The sequence below is a fragment of the Embiotoca jacksoni genome, unplaced genomic scaffold (assembly GCF_022577435.1).
Source record: "Embiotoca jacksoni isolate LCO1_2020_lvr unplaced genomic scaffold, fEmbJac1.0.p SCAF_3, whole genome shotgun sequence".
NCBI lineage: Eukaryota > Metazoa > Chordata > Actinopteri > Embiotocidae > Embiotoca > Embiotoca jacksoni.
The window spans coordinates 12989072-12999187 of NW_027185381.1; the positions used below are offsets into that span (position 1 = coordinate 12989072).

At 40.6% G+C, this 10116-nt stretch overlaps 2 protein-coding genes across 2 annotated transcripts; both read right to left on the bottom strand.

Annotated features, from left to right (window-relative positions):
* Positions 1-40: 40 nt before the first annotated feature.
* On the bottom strand, positions 41-2944 carry LOC138205846 (zinc-binding protein A33-like). Its single transcript, XM_069162153.1, has 6 exons — positions 2555-2944; positions 2022-2117; positions 1615-1845; positions 936-958; positions 736-854; positions 41-660 (listed from the first exon to the last, which is right to left on the bottom strand). Exons 1-6 carry the CDS (start codon positions 2942-2944, stop codon positions 110-112), a joined length of 1410 nt encoding a protein of 469 aa, XP_069018254.1. The 3' UTR covers positions 41-109.
* Positions 2945-3194: 250 nt separating this feature from the next.
* Positions 3195-10061, bottom strand: rapsn (receptor-associated protein of the synapse, 43kD). The gene is made up of 8 exons (XM_069163474.1): positions 9443-10061; positions 8311-8649; positions 7429-7587; positions 6452-6550; positions 6150-6272; positions 5985-6038; positions 5472-5671; positions 3195-5260 (listed from the first exon to the last, which is right to left on the bottom strand). Exons 1-8 carry the CDS (start codon positions 9665-9667, stop codon positions 5188-5190), a joined length of 1272 nt encoding a protein of 423 aa, XP_069019575.1. The 5' UTR covers positions 9668-10061; the 3' UTR covers positions 3195-5187.
* Positions 10062-10116: the final 55 nt, after the last annotated feature.

Genomic DNA, 10116 nt, shown 5'->3' on the forward strand with positions numbered 1-10116 from the left:
TTTCCGGCTGAATTTTTTGTGTGAAACATGGATTCATTAAACCAAACTTGTATCTATAAAACAGAACATCTGCTCTCCCTCTAGAGAGATGTGTCTTCTGTTCTCGAGTCTATTCTACATCCACTTTTATTGTCAGAGGACAGATTGTCAGTGGGGTTGAGTTTTTCCCGTCTTCATACAATCCAGGAGAGAAGAAGGGGAAAATCCTCTCCGTGAATCTGTCTTTGAACGTGTGTATCACTGTTAAATCAGCAGCGTTGGTGAAAACGACCTTTCCTTTTTCATAGTCCAGCGCGACGGTAATCGTCTCAGGCTTCTGCTTCATCACGAGCTTGGTGCGAGGTGACGTCTGAGCCCAGAATGAGTCTCCATTGCACAGACCAATTACCCAGAAACCCTCAGTGGGGTTGAGAAAGATTGTACTCTTTCTCTTGATGGACTCTCGGGCCACTCCGATGTGCCAGTCTTTGCCTTGGCCCACCTCCACGGTCCAGCTGTGCTTTCCAGACGTAAAACCGTCGGCTCCCAGCACACACACACGGCTGGTGCAGCGTTCAGGGTTGTCAGGTACGGGAAGCTTCGTGCTGTACCGCACGCAGGTCAACTCCTCAGAAAATTTTAAGTTGGACTGGGCAGTGTTTGGATCCAGAGTGACCGGAACTGGAAAATATATAGTTCAGTAGATTGAAAATATAACTACAGTAAACTTTAATTTACAGTCAACTGTTCACCCACCATATTTGACAGCGTTGGCTATTTTCTTCCAGATTCCATACTTAAGTGATCCCAGGTGCTTTGCAGAATTTATCAGAATATCTCTGACACACTCCGGCTCTTGAACGTTGCATTTGACTCTGAAACATGTTGAAACAATTACAAGATTGTCTTATGGAGACAGTTTGTGCTGATTTTAGCAGGTAGTGGCTTATACATACCTTTTCTTTGTCTGCTTGTAGTCCTTTTTAAGTTAAGATGGAGGGAGAAAATAAAAACAAATTTAAATACTACACAAGAAAAAAAATCACATGTATTGGAGGTGCACATTTATTTGAAATAGATGAAAAGTGTGATGTGTGGACTGCTCCTAAACCACATGTATACTGTATGTACACACACACACACCAGTAAGCTCTTTATGTTACTGTTGAGATTGTGGGACAACAATTAAAATAAACAATAAACATAAAGAAATGTTTTAAATCTTACTATTGTTTTCTTATATGCTTAGTTATACTGACACCAAGAGGGTTGAACAATATTAAATAAAATTAGGTTAAAACTTACTTTTTGTACCTTTTTCTGTGTTTTAATATGGGAAAATATGGGTCAGCATGTGGGAGGGTCTTCTGTGTTTTAATGGTTTTTGTCATGTTCAACATCCTAAGTTTCCTCCCATTTTACTCTTCTGGTTATTTTTGATATATCTAATATACTTGTATACATTAAACAATGTATGGTTTTCATTTAGCTTGGCTAGAGGGCTTTACATTTCTAAACATTTTGACGTAAAGAAGAGATGACTGTGATAAAAAAATATCCATTGAAATAATTTGTAATTTTACAACAAAAAAATTGCAGTGAAAATAATCAGTGAACACTGTGTTGTAAATGTACCTGTAAAAATGGTAGATCCTTTTCTCGGAGGGCCATTTCCACATCACTGATGGTGGACGATAGAGTTTCAATCTGGTCTTTGATGTTTTCTAGCTTCTCACACATCACCTGGATCTTTGTTTCCTCTTCTCGTTTGAGCACCTTCAGTCTGGTGTTTTGCTCCTCCCAGAGGAACTGGTGGAGCTTCTCAAACTCCTCCTTAATTACCTTCTCATTTTGATATGCTTGGGTCTGTAATGGTGAGAAGCTGGTTATTTATAGCAGTAAACAAAAATGTTTGTCGTGCTGAAACGGAAGTGTAGCCTATTTAATACCTCACTCTAAGATTCAGCATTAAAAGGCCATCAATGGTGACATGTACATATAGAGCTAAATGAAAAACTCATGAAGGACTCAACAAGATTTACCTGGATGTAGGTTTTTGTTTCATCCCACTGCTTCTTTGTCTTGTTCAGTAGTCTGAGTTTTTTCCTCAAGGACTCCAGCATGGCTGAAACTTCTGCCTGAAATGTACACAAAAAGAATCACAAGTTAAAATCTGGAACTGAAATTGATAGAAAATTAATTAGCCACTATCCTGTTTGCAGTTTTCTACTGTGTTTTATTTGATCATAGTGAACTAAGTTCCTTTGAGTATTTGTGAAGATGCCACCTTGGAGTCTGTCTGTCTGTCTGTCCGTCTGTCTAATGTGACAGAGCAACTGGGTGTTTTCCTATCTTACTTGGATTATTTACTAAATGCTCACTGCAATCCATTCTCTATATAAAAATGTATCATTATTTGAGAAAACATTAATCAATAATGGGAGAAAAAAGAGCCCTGATGAAAACTCCTTTTAAAAAACTACAAAAAATACAGTCTTTCTAGTTTTGTAGTGTGTGTGTATACCAACAGCCCCACGCCTGCATTCCTTTTCCCCAGTTTCTATTTTTACTGTACCTTCTTCTGATGAGCTGCTTCCTCTACGGGGCAGCACTCATGCACTTTATGCTGTTTTGACACATGGCAGACGAGACAGATTGGCTCTTCATCGTTGTTACAAAAAATCTTCAGCTTCTCATTGTGAAGGAAACAAACTTCTTGATTCTTGCTGGTGGACCTTTGCATTTGATATTCCTCTGCAGCTATCTTTAGTGCCAAATTGATGGGAGGCCTCCCGGGGACAGACACAGTGCCACACACAGGACATTCTCGACATCTTTTCCATTCCCAGAATTTGTGTAAACAAACTCTACAAATATTGTGGCCACATTTCAAAAGAACAGGAAGACAATAAATCCCGGAGCACTGAGGACAAAGCAAGTCCTCTGCAGAGAGATTTGCTGCCATCAGGTCGAAGTATTCCTGTAAAGTGAAGTTACGAGAAATACTTCCTTCACATTCTTCAGGTGACGTGAGTGGAGGCGGTACAGCTTGCAACACTTGGTGGAATCTCATGTAAAAGTTGGACAACGAGTATGACTGGTCAAATATAGGTATGTTCAAGTCATCCTCATGTCAGCACTGTTCACTTTCAGTTTGAAAACTAGCAACAGAAACAAATTTAAAACACATTTAGAACATAATATTAACGCTGACATTCACTTTAAGTGTACTTTATTTTCCATAATGAAATCTTTCCATATTCGACACAGTAACATGGTTTGACTAAATGCATAAATATATTAACAATGCATTGTAGTCAGACTCTAAATCAAATAAATCAAGGTTATATCAACATGATGTCTAGAAAAACATAACAAATCTACATGTATTTAAATGTTGTGGTATTACTGCATTGTATCCTCAAAGCTTGGAGGCAAAAACAGAGGTAGTTAAAAGATGAGCGGCCGTACTGTCAGTAAAATCGCTTTTTATACCCCAGAACCAAGAAAAAACTGTAGATAATATCTATATTTTTACACTGACTGTAGCTACAGGTAAACAGGCAGTGAATCAACAATTATTTTGGATGCAGAGACCTCAAGCAAAATACCAGAAGCTGTTCAGTCATGAGGTCGTATAGAGAGAAATATAAGTGCTTGTGCAGTAAAAAGTAAATGTGTTGGTCTCTCTCTTCTTGTGCTGTCAGCCTACTCACATTTTGTATGGAGAGAGAAAAACAAAGTTACAGTATTGTGTGTTCTCTTCAAGCATGAAGCATTTTTCCACCTCTTTTCTTTAACTCTGAATCTTTCAAAAGGGTCAGTGATCCTTGTTGAAATTGTGTCGTTAACACAATATCAGGTATTTATCCTGCTTTCAATGTATAATTGAACTCACCAGTTTCTCCCATCCATGAGAGAAATAGACAAGAAGTCCAGTAAAAGGAGCTTTCAGTTTTTTGAGGAAAATCTACAATGTATAAAAATTTTGTAAATAAATTCAAAAAGGATATGAATGATAAAAGTCACTGAATATTAAGATATACTATAATAAACAGCTCTAAATAAGTAAATATGCAGTAACATGGATTCATATTTTGATGTTCGTGTTGCTTGGCATTGTAAATAAAACATGCAACAACTCATTGATATGATAGCTGAGGTGTTTTTTTGGGCTTTCTGCCTAAAAAAAAAAAGTTTATATTACAATGCCTTCGCAAGTAAATATTCTTAATGTGACCATTGAGATTTTACCATTGAATTATATTATTATATTTACAAGTACTACAAATACACTACATTAAAACATATGTATGTATCTCCCCTAAATAGTTGTGTATAAGTGTGTGATTGGTCAAAGATCCTTTCCCAATTGGTTTCCTTCCCAACAATATTTGTTCTTAAATTGCAACAATATTACGTTGATGTCAAAGTTAAGAGTAAAACATTCCCAGAAGTGAAAAGCAAAGGAATTTCTATGAACACAATGTGTGTTGATCCTGCTCCTTAATCTCTGTGAATAAGAAAGAAAAAAACAAAACAGTTGCATGTACCTGTTTTGTAAAGACATACTAGTTTTTGAATGGTTAAGAGATTTTAGTTAATTTTAGGTTTTACAAAACACCTCAAAAAAGTCTTACTTTTAAAACAAATTAACATGAGAATAGTATGTACATGAATACAATAATAAATATGCATGATATCAGTTAGATTCAGAAATGGCTCAACTGTTGGATGTGGTGTAAAAAGGTTGTGTTGGATTTGAACAACAAGCCGTGTAACTACGATTGCTGACATATCACTGAATTAAAGATCATTTCATCTCACTTAACAACTCTAATGCATAAAATAGCCACTACACTAAATCATAAATGTTCTTTGGACGGTCCATATCCTATTTAAATGCTGCAACAAATGGCCAGTCATCAGAGATAATGTCGGTTCTTCAGCTTGTCTTGAAACGCAACACTGTCAGTAATACCTCCTCTGTCAGCTTCAGACTGATGTCTAAATAGGATGGATGCCTTGATCGCATCCTCTGAGCCGCACTCCGGGTTCAGTTCAGCATCCTCTGCACAAGGCCGAGAAGTGTTACTCCTCAAACATCTCGGGCAAATCCTGAGGCTGCTTGCTTCTCTCAGATCAGTCAGGAGCCTGTGAGGCATCTCGCTGTGTCTGCAGATCCAACGCACAAACACGTCCTCGCTCTCACACAAATCCAGGCTTCATGGAGGACTTGAAACATTTAGGACAACCCTTTGTCCCGTTTGTCTGCAGACACCTGAAAGCAGAAAACAGACACGTGTCAAGAGTTAAAATGAGGACATACACATATTAAACTACGCATTTGAAACTAAGTCTGAGAGTGAGCAAAGTCTGTATTACAGTGGATACCTCTTTATTAGTTATGGGTGAAGAAAGTCAACACTTCTGACATAAAATGTAACTAGAGTATGTATAAACTGTGAAATAGGCTGTGAATAAACACCCACTTCAGGTGGAAAATGTGGGAACAGGGTAAGGCCTGCAGCTTTTGGTCCCTGTCCCCGATGGACTCTCCACACATGCCGCAGTAGAGCTCCAGCTCCTCGACGCACTGCAGGAACTTCACCACCTGCTCTCTGAGCTCCTCCTGCTGCCCCTGGCTGCGGTAAATCCCTTCACTCAGGCAGTGAACCTTCAGCGTACACAGCTTGTATACAGGAAAAACACAAGTCAGCATGACATGTAGAGTGTGTGAGTGGATTATAGCACTTGTGTGTAGCGTGCGTATGGATTAACTTGCATCATTTTTGCTTCATTTATTGTCGATTAAATGTCAGAAACTATTGACAAAGTCCATAGATGTCTCATTTTGTTCAACCGACAGCCGAAAGCCAAAGATATTCAGTTAAATTATATATGACAGAAAAAGCCTTGAGGAGGTTATTTTGTCAACTAATTGATGAATCAACTATCAATAATTATTACTCGTTTGATTTGTCCTTTTAAAAAACATCAGCTACCTTGTTTCCCATCCCATCTGCCAGCTCCTGTGCTCGCTGCAAAGAATCAAGAGCCTGGAAAATAAATAAGGTCATAATTACAACATAAGCGCTTGTTATGAGACCAATAAAACAATCACATCAGTTTTATTTTATAATTGGGAGATTTATATAAATTGTAGGTACCTTGTCAAATTCTTTCTGCTGAAGCCAGCACTTTGCGACTCCCAGATAGACCTGTGTTTGTCCAAGACGGTTTCCAATCTCAGTCATAATGCCCAGTGCAGACTCATAACGAGGGAATGCTTTCTAAATGGACGGAGAGAGAATAATAGTTTAGCACACGGTCGTCTTAAAAACAGACATCTAAATGCTAAGAGTCTTTAACTTTCAAAAAGCACAACAAGTGTACGAGGCAAAGAAAAAAATGTATCTTTAACGACCGAATACAAATTTGCACCGATATGGATGCAATACTGACGCCTTACATCAACGTCATGCCTGCAGCGATGTATGTCTGCAAAGTTCAGTAGGCACAGAGCCTGCAAAGGCCGGTCGCCATGCTGCAGAGCGATCTTCATAGATTCCTGTTGAAGCACAAGACAAGAGGATTCAATGGCATAAAAACGAGACTTCAGAGGGGAGTCCTACGCTTGACTTCTGACACCAACATGCTCCACAAATCCAATGGGAAATTATGGGAAACCTGATTTAGAATTATGGTTTGTTATTGGCAGCTACATGTTCTTTAAACTGCAGTACTCCATTATACAGAACTGTAATGCATAATATGTATATTTCAGGTTCAGGTTCAGATGCAGTGCTTTGGTTTATATCTACTACAGAACTGTTTACAATCCCAACACTAACACGTGAATCCGGAAGCTAAAGCCTGCAACCCCTGAAACTACAGTGACACAAATGAATGCAGTAATTTTTCCCTGGTAGCTTTAATATCAGTATATATTCAAATAAGCCACAGTGAGAGGCGATGGGGAATCTAAGGCGCTGTTGCTTCACCTTCAGGACTCCTCTCGGGTTTTGGTATTCTGAATATGACAGGATGTGTAAATTGTTTGGCTAAATATGTTTGGTAAATATAATAAATCTGAAATGCATCCTGCTGTCTTGTTACTATAATTTTACACTCCAAGGCAATGACATCAAGTTATTTTTCACCCTCTGTACATAATTAGAACAGAGTGAGGACCAAAGCCACCCTCTTCATTAACACTTTAAACCGCGCCTCTGTGAGCATATTTTTGTCGAGGTTTAGGCCCCGTACAACAGAACAACTGGCACTCGCAACTGTCGGCAGCACAACAACTACTACATCTGCATCGCCGACACCGGAACAGCCACAGGCATCAAGAGACGGCAAGTTGGTGAGGAAACCAAAACTGTGACATTCTCAGTTTGTTCTCCGAGGACGGTAATGATGTGTTGGACGGTGATACAACAATACCTCACAGCACTCCATGGCGTCCGGCAGGCGCTCCAGTTTCCTGTAGGCTACAGACATGTGGTACTGGCTCATGGCTCGATACTTGAGGCTCCAACCTTTGCCATAGTCATTGACAAGCTCAGCTGCTTTGCAGGGGAAGAACAGGGCTTTCTCATAGTCCTGTTGGCAGACGTGAACAACAAGTAAGACCTTGGATGTCCAGTTATTTTCCACAAATGGCCGCATATCCTATTTAGATTCCACTAACGTCAGCATTTTGGTTGGTTTGTAATTGTCCTTCTATGAGAACTCAGACAGTATTCAGAGAAAGAATCTGAGCAGAAACTGAGGGTTTGTCGACCTGTGTGTCCCTGCATTACTTTGAAGCATGTAATACTTTTTGTTTCACAAAATAACGTGACATATGAGTGCATTCTTCAAACACCACTTCATCACGATCCCATTGAAACCTATCCTCCATGGGAAGCCGGGGGATTACACTTACAAATCTCTGATGTCAAGGGTACTACATAAACCCCCACCAGACAGCCTGCTCACTCTGCCCTTGTTGTACAATGCCCAGTACAACACAAGATATAACCATTGATGATGTTTGCTCGGATGCTTTGAGGTGTTGTCATACTCTGTAAATGCGCTGGCAAAATAAGTGTTGATTGTGCAATCAAAGTCACACGTGCAGGTCGGTTAATGTTTTACCCAAATAACATAGCTGAGGGGTCTGAAATGTATTTAGTCTTCTTGTCTATGGTGTCATAACTAATGCTGAGCAAAGACGCACACAAAATATTTGCAGTGCAGCACAGATTAAGATCACCAAAATTCTGCTTTCTGTTGATGTGGATCAATCAAATCACATTCGATGAACAGCTGTATATTGAGTACCTTCAGCTGGACATAGATGTTCCCCAGACTGCAGCAGACTCTGCACTCCAGCATCTTGTCATCGTTGTTGTGTGCGTAGCGCAGGGCCTTCTCGTAGCTCTCCAGCGCTTTCTGGAAGACACTGAGGCCCAGGAAGGCGTTGCCCATGCTAAGACATACCTGGCCGTTGAGCTGCAGGCTGACAGTGGTACCCTGCATGTTTAAGCAGGTCTTACAGTAGGACACGGTTTTCTGGAAGTCGCACAGCTTCTCATTGCTGCGCGCCAGGTTCAGGTAGCCCTCCGTCAGGTAGTCCGGGTCCTCCATTTCTCTGGCTGTGTCGATTTGATCAAGGGCGTACTGCAGAGAAAGGATGAGAGTAAGACGATAGAGGCTACTTGGAAATAATCAGATGGATTCAAAAATAGAAGATATCTGATAAAAGTATTCAGGCATAAGGCCTCTGCTTTATAACGTCCTCATTAGAACTGGGTTAGTGAGGGTGGGTGCTGTTTGAGTGAGGACGATTATGTCAACAAGACACCCCACACTGATACTTAGGTTGCAGGGCACTTATTTACTCTGCATCGTGTGGAAGCCACAAATGAACCCGTGCTTGTCTAAATCGCTGGAAAAAAGGGGGAAGGAGACGTCTTCTCAATAATCAATAATCTCTGAGACACTGTGGAAATGTTAACATGCTACTACAGCATGAACTGTACTAGTCCTGAGAACACATGGTGACATCTAAATAGCTGAGATATTCAGTGACAACCACCAACTCAGTTTGCGCACAGACACACACACACACTCACACTCACACACACACTCACACTCACACTCACACACACTCACACACACACACACACACACACACACACACACACACACACACACTCTGCTGGTTGCATAACAAAATATGATCACACAGTTTAAAGAATATGAGAAATGTCTTGCAATGATTGATACAATTCAATCCTGTTTAGACTTGAAATATCAATACAGGAAACTGAAATGATTCCTTCGTTGCACATTTTGCCAAAATTAAGCCTTTAGAAGAAATAGTCTAGTCATCTATGTACACTGATTAAATGGTATTTGGTTGGCTATAGTGAATGAAGTCATTGTTTGTGGCATACAGCTGGAGGCTTACCTTGAGCATATCTTTGTATTTCCCCATTTCTGAGTGAGCTGTGATCAGGCACCCCAGCACCCGAAACTTCCCTCCAGGATCCGAGGTCTTTTCCAGCACTTTCGTCCACACATGCAGGGCTTTGTCTGTCTGATTGGACTGATACAACCTCAGGCCCTTCTCTATCTGCTGCTTGGTTTGGTCCTGGCCCATCTCTGGTGCAAGGCGCCTCATAAAAATATTCATTCGTTTAGGCCATGCAACTCAGTGAGGCAGCAAGAAAGTAGATCCTTGCCATGCACAGTACAACTCCAAAGAAGATCCCTTGAAGATGATCCTCTGCGAGGTCGGTGCCAGACGGCCTACCAGATCCCGCTCTATCAGCTCCGGCTGTGCTGAGACGGAAAGGAAACTGGATCCACCGAAGTAAAACGGCGACACACCAAGACCATTATCACCAGACGCTTTGTGGGGAGCTGGAGGGCCGAGAAAATATCTTCCCCATTTAACCACACAATGATCCCCTCTCACCATCAAGTGTTCAAAAATTCTCCCACAGATTTCCTTTTGAAAAACGTCAAAGAAACACGTTTCCCGGCAGACTGCTAGCAGTGATATCCCAGAATATCTCCTCCCTCCACACCCCAGCGAAAGGAATTCTCAGCACCCCCGTGTCCAACCCCCTCCACCTTCCT